This window comes from Eschrichtius robustus, chromosome 12 (genome assembly GCF_028021215.1).
Source record: "Eschrichtius robustus isolate mEscRob2 chromosome 12, mEscRob2.pri, whole genome shotgun sequence".
Classification (NCBI taxonomy): Eukaryota; Metazoa; Chordata; class Mammalia; order Artiodactyla; family Eschrichtiidae; genus Eschrichtius; species Eschrichtius robustus.
In genome coordinates, this window is record NC_090835.1 from 3,686,627 (window position 1) to 3,705,231 (window position 18,605).

An 18,605-nucleotide genomic window follows, 5' to 3' on the forward strand; every position below is an offset into this window, starting at 1 on the left:
CAGCCATCCCCTCACTCAATTTTGGGACATTTTCAATCCCTCAAAGAAACCCTGTTTCCTTTAGTTAATCACCCAAATCCTCCCATCTCTTCCAGCCCTAAGCAACCACTAATCTAATTTCAATGTCTTTAGAGTTGCCTATTCTGGACATTTCATATCAATGGAATCATACTATACATGGTCTTTTGTGTCTGGTTTCTTTCAATTAGCATAATGTTTTCAGGATTCATCCATGTAGCACATATCAAAATTCCCTTCCTTCTTGAAGCTGACTAATATCTCACTGTATGATGATACCACATTTTTTTAATCCATCCATTGATGGACATCTGGGTTGTTTCCACCTTTTGGGTATTATGAATAACACTGTATAAACATGTGTAAATATGTTTTTGGGTGAACATGACATATGTTTTCATTTTTCTTGGGCATTTACTTAAGAGTGGAATTTCTGGGTCATATGATAACTCTGTTTAACTATTTGATATGTTATTTAACATATTTTATTTTATATTCCATACATAAAATACATTTGTATTATTAATATGGATAAGGATTTCAATTATTAAATAAAACTTATTGCATTTCATTCTATTAATGATACTGTTGTGTCTTTATATATTATTTTCTTATACTATTATATATTATATATACATTACAATATATGTAACACTTTATTGTTGGGTATATTGTGTTATTATATATATATTTATTCTTTATTTTTACTATTGATTTTTTCACTATTTCATTATTTTTTCACCCCAATGATAAGAGTTGTACCTGGAACATTGGAGGTGTTCAAAAAATTTTATTTAACTAATTAATTGTTATCATCAAGGAAGGAGACAGATAAGGGGTCCCAAGAGTCCCCAGGCTCCATAAGCTCCTGCCTGTGAATGACACTTCTGAATCTTTTCACCTACACACCCCCTGCTTCAGTGGGTGACAAAGGTGGCTGGTGAAGGTGTATTGTATCTCTCATCTGACTCTGAATTCTGTTTCCCTTTTCACCTTGGCTGCCAGGAAGCTCATAACCATATTTAGCGCCTTTCAGGTGCCAGATGACTTATATTTCTCTCTTCCCTCACCTGGTTCAATCTTAAATGGCCCAGTCTGACCTTCCATTCTTTCTGGAGGCCTCCCCAACTCACATGGAAGGAGGCTGGGAATACTTTCAACATCAACAAAGGAAAGATTCTTCCCAGGAAAGATTTCAAAATTCTGGGCATTCTTGTGACTTTTGCTACTTCCACATGTTTCCTGCATTATCATTCATTACTATTTGTCTTTACATTTATTCATTTTTAAAAATACTTAAATACCTTCATTTCAAAAGGAACTATAGGGCTTCCCTGGTGGCGCAGTGGTTGAGAATCTGCCTGCCAATGCAGGGAACACGGGTTCGAGCCCTGGTCTGGGAAGATCCCACATGCCGCGGAGCAACTGGGCCCGTGAGCCACAATTACTGAGCCTGCGCGTCTGGAGCCTGTGCTCCGCAGCAAGAGAGGCCACGACAGTGAGAGGCCCGCGCACCGCGATGAAGAGTGGCCCCCACTTGCCACAACTAGAGGAAGCCCTCGCACAGAGACAAAGACCCAACACAGCCAAAAATAAATTAATTAATTAATTTTAAAATAATAATAATAGTAATAAATACTCCCTCACTCAACCTGATGTGGTCTCTCCCTGCTTGGAACCCTTAGCCATTTGTTAAAAAAAAAAAAAAAAAAACTTAAAAAAAAAAATAAAAAGGAACTATATATAGTGATCATAAATAAAGAGAAATGTTTATAAGCAAAAGTTAAGTAGAAATATATATCTAATAAAACTAAAAATTACTACACTCTGGATGGCTAGTTTCAGGCCTCTGTGTCTCTTTCTTAGGGAAAATTAACAAATGTCAGAGAGGTGGTAAAGACAAAGTAACCACACCCTGGAATGGATCAGAGGGCTGAATGAGAGAAAAATGAAATGGAGTTACTGTGAGACCTTCGTGCAAATCTGAAAAGGCATCCTTTCCTCAAGACACTTTGCCACCACCTGCTGGGAATTTTTCATAATAAAAATACAAGACAAAGTGTACAAAGTAACTGTCACCCCTCAGGTGTGCCCTTGTGCAGTGCACAACCTGCCCAACCATCCGCAGCAGCCTGGTGTACCACGCATGCTATTTAATGCCCCCCACCCACCCCTGGCCCTGCCCCAAATACCCCATACCCTTTGGCAAATCTCTCTCTCAGGCACAGAGGCAGCCCAGAGGGGAGGGAAGAGACCATGGCTTACACGAGCTCTTGTGTTCTCTTCTTCGCTGCCTCCTCCGCCCCATTGTGGTCCGGGGGCTCATGGGCTGGGATCCACGAGGAAGGGTGCTGGGATTGGTGCAGGGAAAGGCGTGGTTCAGGGTCGGCGAGGAAAAGGGAGATGAGGACAAGGCTGGGGGAGATGAGAGCACAGAACCATGAGCCCCAGCAGAGCCCTCCACCCTGCCTCAGGGAGACACAGGGATGCCTTCCCCCCTCCACCATGCTCGCTGTGTGACCTCTGCGATCCAGTCTCTCCCACTCTGGGCCTCAAAGCTCGCAGGGTTTTCACAGACCTGGTGAAACCCAGCTGCCAGACAGGGGCCCATCTCGTCACTAATGTGTGAGGTGATGCTGCGAGGGCCCCTGACTTCTCTGAGTCTTGGCTTCCTTCCCTATAAAGCAGGCTCAAGCCCCTCCCTAGGAATAGGGGAGAGTGACATCGGGGAGGGCACTTTACATCGGCTCTGGTCCTGGCTGGCAGGGGTGGCCCAGGTGGGTGTCCTGCAGTGGCCGGGCCGGGGGCTGTGGCAGGAGGGCACGCAGGGGTCCCAGCGATGTGGCTGCTCGCTCCTCTGCACCTTCACTGTGGCGGAGAAAGAGGAGAGACAGACGTTGGGGGCTGAGCAGGTCTGGATCACCACACCCCTGAAGGATGAGCTCCTGTCCGCACAATGAGGGGAGGAGAGCAGGAACAGAAGATCCAGAGTTTCCCGAGCCAGGCCAGGCATTCGAGATCTTGCCCGCACGTCCTGGATGCCCATCGTGTGCCGGGCACTGTGCTCAGGGCTCAGCCCGAGAGGCAGGAACAGGAGAGGGAAAGCTGGCCCAGACCAAGGCCCACAGCTGGGAGGTGCTGGAGGAGCAGGACGTGAACCAGGCTGACTGGCTCTGGAGCTCAAGAACTGACCGGTCAGCTCCGAGGAGTGCAGTTTGCAGACGGTGACCAGCTGCAGCACCTTCGGAGTCTGCCGCAGTGCTGCAGCCTGGGCCGGGGGCTGAGCACGCAGGGCACCAGGGCCTGGCATTTCTGCCCCACGCTGGGCTCTCGGGGGCCACCTGGGTCCCTGTTGGGTTGGCCCAGGCCTGCCCGGACCTGCATCGCGGTCTGAGGCTGTTCCCGCTTCCTCCCCTCCACCTTCCACAGGCCTCAACCCCAGCGAACTCTTTACTCCAGCTAAGCATCTGCTTCCCAGGGGACCCCGCAGACCCTCTACCAGATCCTGCCCCCCTCACATCCCCAGCCTACCCTTCCTCCCCACTGCCCCAGGCCCTGTATTGGTTCTTCCTTCTGCTGCAGGACTTGCGGGGGGGATGTCCAGCCTGGTGCAACATGTTCTTGGAGGGATGGGTGAGGTCTCGGTGATCTCAGCCCATTGACTCTGCCTCCCTGTTTGGTGCCCCCAACCCCACCTGGGGGCTGGGCCACTTCTGGGGCCAGCAGCCGGGTCCAATCCTGGCTCCATCACTGACCAGCTGTGGGACTGGGACAAGTCACTTAGCCCCTCTGTGCCTGTCATATCTGTAAACTGGGACAAAGACAGTGGCTACTTCCTAGGGAAGCTGGGAGGATCAGAATGAGTTAGCACGTGTGACGTGCTTACAGCAGTGCTGGGTGCTTAGCAGAGGCTTGTTCAGTGAGAGCCAGGGGGACTGTCAGCAGCTGTGTGCTCTCGGAAGGACCTGCCCTGCTGGGAGCCTCAGCGCCTCTGTACCAACCTTGTAGACTTGTCATGTGGGTGAACCCAGATGACCCGTGGGAAGCCCAGGCACCACAGCAGGGGGTAGGGGAACAGATGACGGTACTTCAAGCCCCAAAGCCTCCTCTATCAGCCCCTGCTGCGGCTTGTCGGGATCCTTACCGACCCTGGCAGAGACCAGAGATGCCGGTCCCCACACATCTGATCTGCAGAATTTGTCTCTTCTGGATGATTGGGCTTGCAAAGGGTGGGGCAGGCAGACTCCATCCTCGCCCCCCTCCCCCACTGTGCCCCAAGGGCTGGAATTCACAGCCTGACCACCTTGACCAAGCCTGTGCACTCGGGGTCCTGACGCCTATTTACAGATGAGGCAGCTGAGGCTCAGAGAGGCAAAGCACCTGTCCAGCTGTTAGGGACGAAGCTGGGATGTGAAGTCGAAACCCAAGGGTTAGGGTGCTGGAAGCACTTGCCTGCCCTGAGCAGGAGGCTGCCTTCCTACGACCACCCTCCACCCTGCCCCAGGCCCCCGCTCTGCCCTCTGGAGCCCCAGACCATCTGCTCCCTCTGCTCTTAGAACTGCCCAGCGCCTAGGTCCCTGGTCCAAGCTGGGAGCCCCCGACTCCGCACAGGGGTGGCTCTAGGCCCTCCCTGACTGCTTGGCTGCCTCCTCTGGACCTGCCGAGGGCCCTGAGCTGAGTCCAGGGTCCAAACTCTGAGTAGCACAGGGCACAGAAGGACTGTCCCCTCCCTTGTTCTAGCCCTTATACTTCTATTAATGTAACCAGTGATGGAACTAGCTTTTGGGCCATCCATGCCAGCAAACTGTCAAATCAAACACCCAAATTGTTTATCTGCCCCACCTCCCCACCCTTAGCTGCTGCACTTGACAGTTCGAGCTTCCCTGTGGGAATGGACATTTGTTCCAGTAAATTTTAGCCTTCCTGGGGATTTGGTCCGTTAGCCTTCAGGTTTGAGCTCTGAGGTCTCCCAAGGGGACCCACCTGCCTCTGAGGGCTTCAGGGGCCGCCGACTCTGGGGCGCAGGTAGGATCTCCAGCTGCACTTTCTCCGACACGCTAGCCAGGAGCTTGGTGGCCTCAAGCAGCGAGCAGTGTTCAGTGCTGGTGCCATCGATGGACAGGATGCGGTCTCCGGCATGCAGGGCCCCACTCCTGGCCGGGTCAGGGAGCAAAGGGGGAGGCTGGTCCAGCCAGACAGAGCTCTGGGCGGCTCTCCCCCTGCAGCCCCCACGCCGTGGCAGCTCTCAGTGGGTGCCCACCTGTCCACCACACTGGCCGGCTTGATGCGGTCGATGGTGATGACTGGCTTGTTCCGGTGGGAGCCGGTGGTGAGCGAGATCCCCAAGGCGGACCCTGGCGTCTTGGTTATTTCCACTATCAAGGGCCCTGAAGCGTTGGCCACTGTGTCTGGTAAGTGGAAGGAAAGAAGAGTTTGAGATGCAAATATTGAGCACCTTCCTCCATCTCGACTTAATCCTCACTGCCAGGGAGGGATCACTGCACCCACTTTACAGACAAGAAAACTGAGGTGCGTGGAGGCAAAGACCTCGTCCAAGGTCACACAGCCACTCAGAAGCAGATGAGGGGCAGGAATTCAGGTCTCAGGGGCTCTGAGCCCAGGCCTTTGCTGGACAATATTAATTTGCTCGCATATTATTCGAGAGCCGACTGAATACACGGAACTGTGGGTTTCACTACGAGCCTTCCCCCTTTCAGAAAACGGCATCCCATTCACCCACCCAGTGGCGGGAAAACAAAACCCAGCTCCTCCTACTCTCACCCCCACCCCCATGTCCAAACATCAGCAAACCAGGCCAGTGGACCTTCATTGTATTTCCCGAATCTGACCCCGTCTATCCCCCTGCTCAGCCCCTGGTCCAGCCACCATCACCTTTCTCTCACCTGGACGGCTGCAGATTAGAGGGCATCACCCAGCCTTCCCCATCTCTCTCCCTGATTTTTTTACACACTTATCATCATCTGACACACTCTATATGTGATTTATTCCATCTATTGTCAATCTCTCCCCACCAGAATGTCAGCCCCATGCGAATGGAGACCTCATCTGTGTTGTTCTCAGGTGGATCCCCAGTGCAACAAACAACGCCTGGCAGAGTATTACTACCCAGAGAGGCTCAGAGAGGCTGTGACTGGGCCAAGGTCACACAGCCTTTGCAGTGGTGAGGATCTGTACCCGCTACCCCATTCCCTCTATCCCTGGGCCTCTTCCTGCTCCAACCCTAGCCCTTAGGCCCCCAACTCACCTGGAATGGCCACATCGTACTCCACCTGGAAGAGTGCCTCGTGGCTGCACTGCCGCAGGGTGGCCAGAGCAGTGGCATGGCTGGCCCCATGCAGCAGGATCCCGTCAACGCTGAGTAGCCTGTCCCCCACCTTCAAGGAGCCCTCCCTGCGGGGTAGGGCCCAGTCAGTCAGCCTCGCCCAGCGCGAGCCAGAGAACAGAAGGAGGGCAGGGAGCGGGTGAAGGAGAAAGGGACAGAGCGGATGAGGGAAGGAATGCACATGTGAGTGAAAGAACCAGGGAGGTTATGTGGAAGCAGCTGAATAACTGAAGCGGGCACTGAAGATGGGGGTCAGGTCAGCTCTAACCCCTCCCAGAGATGCTTAATAAATTCAGTCCCAGCTCAGCCCTCCAGTGTCTGAGCTGGGGATGCCCTTTGAGGTCACCACCAGGGCCCTGACAGGGTCCCAGCCCTGCCGGGGCACTCAGCATCACGGGGGGCAGTCTGGAGGCTTCAAGCTGCCAGCACAGCGGTCCCTGCCCAGGGTCCCCAGTGATTCTGGGCTGGTGAGAAACGCGCCTGGGAAGGAATTCCACTGGGCCCCAGGGGAGAGGCCTGAGGGGGTTCACCTTGGTTTGGGTCACATCCCAGCTCTGGAATGCCTGCCCAAACAGGTGGCCAAAGCTATTCTGGGAGGTTCTATGAATAACTCATCACAGACCCGTCCCAAGGACAGGTTTAGATTTCTGACAAGGCCATTCCAGGCGTTTCTTAAAATGGCCAGGAATCTCCCGCCGGGAGGTCATGGGGTCAGGAGCTGGGAACTGGGTGTGTTCCTACTCCACACTCTCTCCTCCTGGCGCTTCTGAGCTTCTGAGCGGGGCTCAGGCAGGGCCAGGCTGGCAGCGCAGCCAGGACTGGGGAAGCTGCATCACAGAGGACCACAGTGACGCCGGTCACCATGCCCCACACTTCCTTCACAGCAGCTCGTAGGGGCTGCACTATTGGACCCACTCCACAGACAGGAAAATGAAGGCCAGGGAAGGGGTAACATGAGGCTAAAGCTCACTCTCCATCCCCATCCTACCCCCTGAGACAGCAGGACCTTGGGGAAGAAAGAGCTTGGGGGTAGCTCTCATTTGGGTTTTAGTGCTGGCTCCACCAATAATCCGCTGAGCGACTCTGGGCAGGGGTGTCCCCTGTCTGGACCTCAGTTTGCTCATCTGGAGAATGTGTATGATGTCCCTTCTGCCTTCTTCCTAGGGGAGCTGGGGGAGGGCAGTGCAGGGTGAGGCTGTAAGCTTCATCCCGGCTCAGGCTCACCTGTCGGCAGGGCCGCCGGGCCGCACGTAGGTCAGGACGAGCGGCCGGGACTTGTGCCCGTCTTCATGGGCACCTCCTGGACAGAATTCGACAGTCATCTATCCACTCCCTCCGTGGCGCCCGGAGGCCCCAACCCAGACCTTAAGCAGGCTTCCTTAATTAAATCTGCTTGAGGATTCTGTCCTTGCTATTCATAGTCTCTCCTATGAGATATCAACCGTAAATCCCACCCAGAGTTCGGACAAAAAGTAGGGAATGGGACCAAAGTCCTCTCTCTGTTAAACAGCTTGCTTCCTTTCCTGCGACCTCATCCTATTTCCCTTTTTCCCCTGGTTGCTAGGCAGCTCCAAACTTCATTTTCTGTTACAACTTTTCCCTCTCACTCCCCCCAGTCATTTGTTGCTTGGCCAATTTTTCCATTTAATACTTGATTTTAATGGTTCTTAAAAGTCAGAAGGAAGATTATACATGTATGTAATTCATTAGAGCAAAATAGAACATACATAGAATTGGCATTAGCCTTCCCGTCCCTTGACCCCAAAGGTGACTCTTACACTGACCTCTGAGGACAAAGCCAAAGCTATTGCCCTCCTTGTAGAGGGAGACATCCACTGTCTTTGAAACGATCCCTGGGTTGTTCTCAGGGGCTGGGGAGAAATGGAGGACTCCTTGAGTCCTTCAGTTGCATCACCAAGCCAGCAGATGTCCCCAAAGCTCATTCCAGGAGAGTTGGGTGACCAGTCAAAGACATTACAGGAAGGGTAAATTCCCCTTGCCCCATTTTACAGGTAGGACAAGTGAAGCTTAGAGGCACCCTCTTCCCTAAAACCCACTCAGTCCACCACTTAGAGAGGGGAAAGGGCCGGCCCATGCTCCCACAGAGATAATGGCAGAACTCAGGCTTGAGCCCATGGCTCGCAGTCTTAGGCCAGAGCTGAATTCCAGACAGTTACTCAAATTTCAAGACTTCAGACCAACTTTGAAAATTCAGAGCTAAGCTAAACCCTAGGCCACTGTACTCAGTGCAGCATGGGAGGGCGGGGAACAATTTATTCAGCGACATTCCCAAAACCTTCCCTCCTAAAGGAGAAGCATGTGGAAACTAAATATGCAGGATGATAAGGGGTTATAAGCAGGTCCCTACCACCTCCTGGTGACAGCGTACTGCAGTTGTAGACAAGGCCCCAGGTGCAGCATGGGTGTTTGTGGCCAGTCTCCAGGTCCAGCCCACCCCAGCTGGCATGATCCCCACCCACCACCCAGGTGTTGGCAAGGAGGCAGCCTTGTCCACCCATGACCAAGGCAGTGGAGAAAGTTCCCGGTCCAAGGGCACCCACCGGGCGGGGGCAGCTCATACTCCACCTCCAGCACCACACGCTCTCCCACATTCTTGAGCAGAGTGATGATCTCATCGTGGCGGAGCCTGGTTAAGTGGATCCCGTTCACTGACCGAATGTAGTCGCCCACATTCAGCAGGTCACTCCTGGGAGAAAGGAGGCCAGAGCACACGCGTGGTAACAGGTGCTGGCATTTCATATCCCCCCTCCCACTGAACCCTTATGGTCTCTGGATCCCCATGTTACAGATGGGGAAGCTGAGGTTCAGAGAGGTCAGACATGTCCAGGGTCAGACAGCGAGTGAGTTAGGAGACTGGGGATTCTTACCTAGACCTGCCCGACACCCAGGCCAGCTTTTCCCCTGATGCTGGTCTGCCTGCTTTCCCTCCTGCTGAGGTGTCACCCTCATAGTTATAGCTCTAACCGGCCCCAGACAGCCCACAGAGTGGCCAGATCATCACCTCCTTTGTTATTCCTTAATGCTCTTCCTGGGCCCAGAGGGGCAGTGATAGAGAGGCTAACTCCTAGGTTTCATGGAACTCATGGTCCAAGGGAGCCCCAGAGGTAAAATAATAGGTGCAGGCAGTGTGTGCAGAAGTGGCACACAGGGCTGTGCCAGCAGAGCCGAACGCCTGCCTCAGCCTGGGGTGCTGGGGGCTTCCCAGAGGCAGTGTGGAGGGATGAATAGGAGTCTGCCAGGAGGATGCCTAGGGAACGGGCCTTCTGGGCAGAGGAAACTGCATATGCAAAGGCCTGGAGGGCCCGAGAGCGGTGAGCATGGGATGCTGCGGCCGAGCTTAGTCAGCTCTGGTGTAAAGGGAAAGAAGCAGCCGGGGCCTAGAATCCCAGCCTCCACTGGGGGCCTTCCCTCCACAGACAACAAGCTCTTAGGTGCTCCAGGAAACAGCTGTCTGATTGCTCTGCCGAAGGCCCTAGTACCCTCCTCCACTGCCCCCTGGCCCCTTCCTGCTGTCCCCACTGAGCCCACTTCTCACCTGGCTGCGAGCCCCCCAGGCCTCAGGTTGGAGACCCTGGGCTTCCCATCCTTGTCGGTGCCACCCGAGATGGTCAGGCCCAGCGTGCTGCCTTCCTTCTTGGTCAGCTCCACCATGGTGACCCCTCGGAACTCTTCTGCCGACAGACAGGGGGTGAGTGGGCAGCGTGGGGCAATTCTAGGCCCCCAGCTCCAGGACAAGTGAGGTCAATACTTGGTAAGACCCCTCAGTACCCTTGGCTGCATGACACTCGGTGAAATCATGTCCTTCTTACGAAGGAGGATCAGAGAGGTTAAGTGACTAGTCTAAGGTCACAAAGTGACTTAGCTGCAGAGCCGATGCTGTCTGACCCCCACCTGGAGCTCTCTATGCTCCAGGACAGAGAGGGGGAAGGACAGGAGGCTGGTTACCTGGAATGCTCTGCCTGCGGCACGCCAGAGCCACATCAGCCCCTGCTGCGTCCTTGCCTCCTTTGGAGTAAGGCCCATCGTCTGCAGGAGAGAAAGAGAGGAAAGGCCCTGAGTTCCGCTGTCATTTCCATCAGGCAAAGCCCTCCTGCCTTGGGAATCTTCTGCTTCGTGGATGTGGCCTGTTAGAGGGGTTCCTTCCTGCCACCAGCTCCACCTGAGTCTCCGCTGGGGGAGCCTCATGGCATCTCCCCGCAAGGGCAACTCTGTTTGTGCTCTTGAGTAACGCTCTTTGGAGCACCCACCACAGACTGGGCTCTTCGCGACGGTCCAGGGATTAACCATCTTCACAACTATCATTCCACGTATACAGAAAGCAGCTGAGGCTCAGAGAGGGACAACTCGTGCCCAAGGTCACACAATCCTTGGCCAAGGCAGCCTCTGCAGATAGCCAGGACCAGACCCCAGGCGCCTCTGCCCACCCTGCCCCATGCTCCAGGCTCCCTTGACCAGGTTCTTTTTTTCACATTCCTTCTCCAAGTCCCTTCTCAGCCCTGGACTGAGATGGGTAAGGTCAACTGGCAAACAGTCAAGCGGGCCAGCTCTCCCATGCTGCCTCTGGGGCCACCCCTGCCCCTCCAGGCACCTGTACACCCCCAGGCTTCTGCTGCTGTCTCAGGCCTCACCCAAGCCTACACCCCGGCCCGCCTCCCCGCTCCGCCCCCACCCCCATTCACCATTCACCAGCTCTGGGCAGGCCACTCCCTCCCCAGCCCCCTGGCCACAGCAAGGCCTCACTCACAGGACTGTCCCCCTCCTCACTCTTCAGAGGAGGGGGAGAGAAGGGGCTAGGGAGGAAATCAGCCCCAGCAGGGGGCAGAAGCCTCTTATCCCATCCCAGCCATATCCTTTTCACAAGGTGGGGAGGGGCTCAGATTAGCGTTCAGCCAGAGGTGGTGTCAACCTGGGTCAAGATCAGGACACAGCCTGGCCAAGGTCCGGGCTCAGTCAGAACCAGGAATCTACAATCTACAATCTACAGCAGGTTTCTCAACCTCGGCACTATTGACATTTTTTTTTTGCTGGATGCTGTACGATGTTTAGCAGCACCCCTGTCCTCTAACCACTAGATGACAATAGCATCCCACCCCAGTCACCACACCAAAAATGACTCTAGACAACCCACATGTGCCCTAGGGGAGCAGTACTGTCCCCCCAACCCCCACCCTACCCCTCATTGAGAATCGCTGTTTTAGAGTCAGGGGTGGGGCTCAGGCTGGGTCAGGGTCAGGTTCAGCTTGGGGTCAAGGCTGTAGCTCAACCTGGGTCCAAGGAAGCCTGAGAACCTTCACCACCTGCAGCTCTAACCATTGAGAAATGGCTTCTCCAGACCGGGGATAGCCTCCCTTAGCTTTGCCAGAAGGTGGGAAATAACGAATCATTTCCAGGACCCCGGGAACTGGCCCCCAGCAGCTTTGCTCACCTCCTCCACCCCCAGGCCCTGTGTTCACATCCGCAGCCACAGATTCAGGCAACACCCCATTAAGTATAATGCCTCCTATTACGGTTCCCTAATTCGCACCTCATTTAGATTCAACAAGGCGTTTCTGAGCTAATAAAATTAAAAAGACTGGGTTCTATCAACTGTGCGACAGTGAACGTCTCTGGTATTTCATGTGGGCAACTCTGGAATTAAAATCTGTCTTATCCCATGCAAATTAGACTCTGCCACTGGAAAATCCTTCTCTCCCGGGCTGTCCTGGGAAGACCAGAGATAAGCTTGCTGGCTCCAAGTTTAGGAGTCTGGAGGTGGGGGAGGGGGAAGATTATCTCCTAAGGACAAGAAAACAGAGAATCAAGTTTGCCAAATTCAGAGCCGTAGAATCCCAAAGAACGGAGGGGAACAGCCGTGGGTTAATGCTGATTCTGAAGCAGAGGGTGCGGGATGTTGGCTGCTGAAGCAGAACACCCATTTCCTGGGGTGTCTCTGTGGTGTGTCTTCAACACTACCTCTCTGCCCCTTCCTCATCCCAATATTCAAATTTTGATCAGTGAATGACACGGTGCCAAATTGGGCTGCGATGGCACACTTGGCACAGCTGAGATGTGGGGTCTGCTGCCTTTGGGCTCAGCTGTCAGACAGGCCTGACTGCGTGATGATGCAAACCAAGACTCATACAACTGTGCGCAGAGTCAGTGGGCAATAAGTGAGGACTTGAGAGACTCTTCTGTAGAGAAGGCAAGTGCATTTTAGGGTGTGGACTTGATGACCTCTCTTGGCGGTAGAGGCCGCTCAGGATAGCTGATGGCCAGATAAGGGGCTTCTGGATATCTAAGACCCCTGCCACATTCAGAAAGCACCCATAAGGAATGCTACAACGTCTGCTGATGCTTGTTCAGAGGGGACAGTGCCCCACTCTCACAAACATCCTCAGGTCAGGGGGAAACAGGCAGCATTCAAACCAAGAACCAAGGCAAGGACAGAATTACTAGTTAACCGTGTGACTTGAGTCTCTGTTTCTCTATCTGTAAAATGGGGGTGTCTCCCCCTATCGCTGGCTCCAACCAGCCCAGGCATGAGAATTTGAGGGAATTATTTTATTTATAGAAAACCCCAGGAGGGTTCGGACCCCAGTCCTCCTCCCTTGGAGAACATGCCTGCTCACTCCCGCTCTCTTTTTTGTTCTGGGACCTGGTAATTATATGCTTAGAGATGAAGGCTTTTCAAAAACATCTTTCCCACCAATTTTCAGCTGGAAACGTGCATAAAAAACAGATATTTTTATCCGAGTGGTTTTTTTCCTGTCTCCTCCTTCCAGCAATGGGCAATTATGAGCTTTTGCCTTCAGTCAATCTGTCCTGTAAGAACTCGCTTCAGAGGGAAAATCATTCCGCAGCAGTGCCAGACCATCCGGCAGACTCAGGCTGGGCAAGTCGGGGGAGCAGGAGGGAGAGACGCCGCCGTGCTGAGCACAGACAGTACACCTGGTCCCTGGCCCCGAAGCTGCAGCCCGGGAGGATGGGTTTCTTTTTTATTTTATTTCTCCTGAAAGCATTGCTAATTTGCCTTCATTATCTCTGTTTCTCTGGAGCCCCAGGGAGCCACTGAGCTTTGAGAAAGGGAAAAAGGAAGTCAGCCCCTGGCCAGGCTGCCTTTGTCAGGGTCCCGCCTAAGCAGGACAGGGGCTTGGGAAGCAGGGGCTGGGGAGGGCCTTCGATGGGGGCGTGACTGATGCCTGGCTCTGCGGGCCTCCAGGAGGGAGCGTTCAGCATCTGAGAGGGGCCACTGGGAAAACCAATGCCCGGGAGGCTCAACTTGGGCTGAAGAGAAAATAGCCGCTCGACAGAAAGCCAGCAGCAGGGCCAGCCGGCCCGAGTGCCGCTGGGGAGAAGGGGGGGCCCCAGTCGCCCCTGGATCCAACCACAACTGCACACAGCGGCCCATTGCTGCTTGCTCTCCTGCAAGTGATCAGCCAATCCTGGCTGGGTCGGCCCCACCTCCGAAGGCATCTCTGGCTCGACGGAAAGGGAAGGATGGGCTTTGGATCCTAAATCTGCTGCCGACCGGCTAAGGGATCTGGGACAAGTCGCTTCTCCTCTCTGAGTCTCGGCACAGTGGGCGGGCTAGTGCCCACCTCATGGGTTGGTGGGAGGCATCAGCGAGGTTATGTGCTACACAGAGCCAGGACACACGGAAGTTCTCTCCCTGGTCCTTTTACTCACCTCGTTAGAAAGATTTTCCCATTAGTAATGGTAACAACTCCTCCTGATTAAGTGCCGGTGCTGTGCTAGGTGCTTCACAAGCTTTGTCTCATGTATCCCCATCACCTTCTGAGGTGGGATGATAGTTATTTCCATTTTACACATGGTGGAGCTGAGGCACGGGCAGGTTAGGTGACTTCCCATTGTAAGGGGCAGGGTCAGGATTTGAACCCAGGCCATATTCTAAGAAATTTTAAATTATTACCACTTTATCCTCATGATAATCTTACGTCGTGGGTGTCATGATCATCCCCACATTATAGATGAGGAAACTGAGGCACAGAGAGGTTAAGGGAACTGCCTAGGGTCACACAGCTCCCAAGTGGCGGAGCCACGGGCCCCCTCCTGCCTTCTCCCCTCACCCCATGACAGTCCTGGGGGGGACTCAGGGGTAATGCCTGTGGCCCTCCTGGCAGCAGTCCCGGCTCCTTTGGGCACTCCTGACCCACTGAATGATCGCCCTCTGGCCATGGCGGGCTGGACCGGGTCAGACAGCTGGATGGAGAGGCATCAAAGCTGGTGGCAGGCTGACCTCGGAGTGACAGCTCTGATTTCCGTAGAAGACAGGCCTCCCCAGAAGCCGTGAAGAGATCGGCTCGGCCACGGGGTGACCCTTGCTCTGTTCAATGCATGTTTTTAAGGGAAACAAAAAGAAATATATCAATAGATTTAAAAAGCAGACGCCTGCTTCACTTGGTGCCAAGGACTGAAAAAAAAAAAGACTGACAAAGGAGTCCGGGGCTTGGCCCGCCCAGTGCCAGGCCTGCTCCAAGCACTTGACCAGCACTGACATGTTTAACTCTTCTGCGAGCTCACTAACAATCCCATTTTACAGACAAGGAGACTGAAGCTCAGACAGGCCACTCAGCTGGGGAGCTGCAGAGGACAGACTGGAATTGGTCTTTCTGGCCCCCAGCAGACCACATCCTTAATCCTCAGCTCTGCTCTCTCCCTCCAAACACAAGGGAAACAGACCCCAAAAGAGGGGTACCCAGGGAGGCAGCACCGGCCCCCAGGAGGCCCATGTTAGCGCTCGGGCACCCACAGGCTGGACACGACCAGAGAGGTTGCCAGCCCTGCAATCCCTCTTCCACAAGGCGTGCGGGGCTCCCGGCACTGGGCCCTGAGCCCACGCTTGGGCTGACACCCCCCTCCATGGGACCACGATGGCCCCAACGTCAGTGGGGTGGGGATGCAGGCTCCAGAAGGGCCATGGCCTTTTGGGTCTGTGCTCTCCCACGTCCCTCTCAAACCCACAAAACTGGGTCACCAACGGAGCAGTGAAGACTCAGTTCACCCGGCGCAGAATAAAATCAAACGTTCTCCCCACAACTGACAGTCCCCGGGCCTCCCTGACCTCACCTCCTAATGCTCTTTCCTGGGCTGCCTCCACTCCGGTGCGCTGGTCTCCTCGCCGTTCCACACACCAGACTCAAGCTCACCTCAGGGCCTTTGAACTGGCTGTTCCCTCTGCCAAGAATGCTCCTTCCCAGACACCCACAAAACCCCCTTCCTCACCTCCTTCAGGAACCTGCGGAATCTTCACCTTCTCATCTTTCCCAAGCGGCCTGTTTGAACTTACACCTGCACTCCCAACACCTCCAGCACTTCCCATGGCCTTCCTTACCTAGCAGACCTCACTTTTTTTTTTCTTTTAACTTAGTGATCTTATTTCCTATCTGCCCCTTCCCACTATGACGTCAGCCCTGGGGGGCTGGGTTTTTGCCTGTCTGTTCACTGCTGTTTTTGGCATGGAGAGTCTGGCACACAGTAAATTCTCAGTAAATCATGTGAAATTCAATTCCCACTTACAGATTAGGAGAATGGGGATCAAAGAGGTGGAATGAGTTGTTCAAGGTCATAGAATCAGGAAGAGGCAGAGACAGGATGCAAACCCAGGGCTCCCTGGGTCTGGAGGCCTTGGCCTCCGTGGTCTGGGAACTGGGGTTTCTCCCACAGCCATGGCCCTGAGGAGGTCAGCCCTGCCAGAAGGTCCAGGTGGTTCTGGTGAGGGCCCCCCGGAGGAGTGGGCAGCTCAGGCCATGGCAGAAGTACCCTCCCACCCACCCCGACACACACACACACCCTGTCTGAGCCTTCCCAGGAGCTGGGAACAAAGACCACTTTGTGGCCAGGAATCAGAGGATAGTGGACACTGTGGGGCATGGGGGTTTCCTGCCCAAATCTGCTTTCAAGCCTACTGTGCGCCCCAGCCCCGGTCACATGTCTTCCTGCAGGGGCTCAGGGTTAGTGGGGTGAACAAGCCTCCCAGGACCAAGACAGCATGGCCAGGGCATGGGCCTGAGAAAGGACTCGTGCTGGCAGAGTCCCTCGGGGAGGAGAAAGGGCCCGGGGCACTGTGCCCCACTGGCCCCAAGCCCCAGCCTGGCTCTCTCTGAGGAGCACTGCATGTGGCCTGACTGCTCAGGGTCTCAGCCTGCTCTGTGAAATGTGGAGGGTGCAGGGAGTGGCCACCTGTTGGGGACGTTTGCTGAAACTATTGGAAACAGGTTCTCTTTCCTTGAGGAGGATCAAGCTGTCTGACCATAAGCTCTAAGGTACTAGGGGCCCTCTGGGAGCCTCAAGGAGAGGAGTCTGCCTGGAAATAAAGCTCGCCTAAAAAGAAGCAGAGACCTGGAGTCCTAATCACACTGAGCACCTGGATCCCACTGTGCCTGAAGCTCCATCTTTAGACTTTTCTTTAAAAAAGCCTCAGTGCTGACACCAAGTGAGACAGGTGTGATCATGAAGCTCTGTGACCTGGGGAGGAGACTAGGGTGGGGGCTGCAGGGGTGAGGGTGGGGGTCAAGGAAGTCATCAGAGAGAGAAAAAGCCAGGGAGATCATGAAGGGCCTTGAATGCCAGGATAAGAAGCTGCGATCAAACCTGAGTTTTTAGCAAACTCCCTCCTACAGCAGCATGGAGGTGGGGTGCGGTGGGGGGTGAGGGCCAGGAAGCCAGGGAGGAGACTGGGGCTAAGGTCTAGGCAGGCGATGCTGAGGCCTGAGCCTGGGTAGAGGGGGCAGCACCATGAGGAAGAGGAAGACAAAGACACCTCCTTGGCGGTACCCCAGGTGAGGTCTCCAGGGCACTGCTGCCCTTGTGGCTCTGACCACTGCAGGACGAGGTGACCCCATTTCCTGGGCCTGACATTGAGAGGACAGATGTGCCCAAGCCAGGAGGGCAGTGGAGTCACCAGGAAGGGGCAGGGGCAGACCGCATGGGGTCAAATCCCAGCTGTGCTACTTCTAGCTCTAGCCTTGGACAAGTCACTTAACACCTCTGTGCCTCAGTTTCCCCAACTGTAAAATGGGGAGAATAACAGTGCTGAATACACAGTGGTGTGAGGATTAAACGAGAAAATGCACAGAGAGAGCTCCGAACAGAGCCTGGCACAGAGTAAGGTCTCAACGGCTGTCAGCTACTATTATTAATCACATTATTATGATCTGGGGACCTAGGGGTAACCCTGTCTCTGCCCTCTGTGACAGGCGGGGAGGTGGGAGCCTAAGTTCACGGGCCCTCGGAAGCATGGTTGGGGGAGCTCTGCTATAAAAGTCATCTGGGGGCCAATCCCGGCTCAGCCACTACGGGCCTTGGTCAGCCACTGCCCCCTCCGAGCCTCAGCTTCCCATCTGTCTGTCCACTGGGACCACAGTCCATACCCTTGGAGCTGCTGCAAGGAGGTAACACCAGGAGTACATCGACTATGGGAAGGCATTGACGGGACGGCCCAGGACACGGAGTGAAGGGTGACCTAGCCTGCCCCAGAGCCCCTCCCAGGGTCCCAGCCCTGGGCCCACCCAGGAATATGGCAGCTGAGCAACACCTGTCCCTTCTGCATTCCCAGAGCCTGAGGCTCACCGACCAGACAGCACCAGGCCGGGGCCTCTGCCTCCTGCCATGAGCCCATGTAGGAGCTCCCCCCAGAGCACCCTGACCAGGGAGCCGGCGCGCACAGCTCACGCAGGGGCAGGACGCACCTCCCTGGGGCACGCCTGAGGCAGGAGCGCTGCCCTCTGGCCGTGCCGTGCAGGACAGCCCAGCAGACTCAGTCCCCGCAGCCACGGTCAGACAGACAGCCCTCTCCCCTGTCCACTGGCCAGGTGTCCCACGCCTGCCCTCCCTCCAAGCTCTGGGTCTGGGAGTGGCTGTCCCAGGCTTCGCCATCCCAGGCCCCTCTCTGGGTGGCAGTTCCAGAGGGTTCGGCCCCGCCACTCTGCCTACTGGTCCCCGTTACTCACCCGCCTCTCCAGGGGTCTCCCGGCTGAGCCCACACAGCATGTCTGCTCTTGTCTCCCCGGTGCCACTGACTCCCTTGGGAGCCAGGGAGGGGCTATGGGAGGGGAGCTCAGAGCTCCCACTGGCTGGGCAAGAGTCCACCCACTGCAGCGGGCGGCTCTCTGCTTAAAGGGGACACGGCCCTTGTCACGGCTGATCCTTGGATGGGGTTCAACACCCACCCCCCCAGCCTGAGTCTGGGCAGGGGTCTTTGAAGATGGCAGGCCTCCCCCAGGGC

At 54.9% G+C, this 18,605-nt stretch overlaps 1 protein-coding gene across 1 annotated transcript in view; it reads right to left on the bottom strand.

Annotated features, from left to right (window-relative positions):
• The window catches only part of GRIP2 (glutamate receptor interacting protein 2), a 52,950-nt gene extending 34,580 nt beyond the window's left edge, over positions 1–18,370 (bottom strand). Inside the window, exons 1-11 of the mRNA XM_068557815.1 lie at positions 18,331–18,370; positions 10,328–10,408; positions 9,918–10,053; positions 8,923–9,068; positions 8,146–8,232; positions 7,586–7,661; positions 6,284–6,429; positions 5,279–5,426; positions 5,002–5,171; positions 2,761–2,886; positions 2,284–2,433 (exon numbers count right to left, since the gene is read on the bottom strand). Of these exons, the coding sequence (XP_068413916.1) occupies positions 2,284–2,433; positions 2,761–2,886; positions 5,002–5,171; positions 5,279–5,426; positions 6,284–6,429; positions 7,586–7,661; positions 8,146–8,232; positions 8,923–9,068; positions 9,918–10,053; positions 10,328–10,408; positions 18,331–18,370 (1,306 nt within the window). The remainder of the gene's footprint in view (positions 1–2,283; positions 2,434–2,760; positions 2,887–5,001; positions 5,172–5,278; positions 5,427–6,283; positions 6,430–7,585; positions 7,662–8,145; positions 8,233–8,922; positions 9,069–9,917; positions 10,054–10,327; positions 10,409–18,330) is intronic.
• Positions 18,371–18,605: the final 235 nt, after the last annotated feature.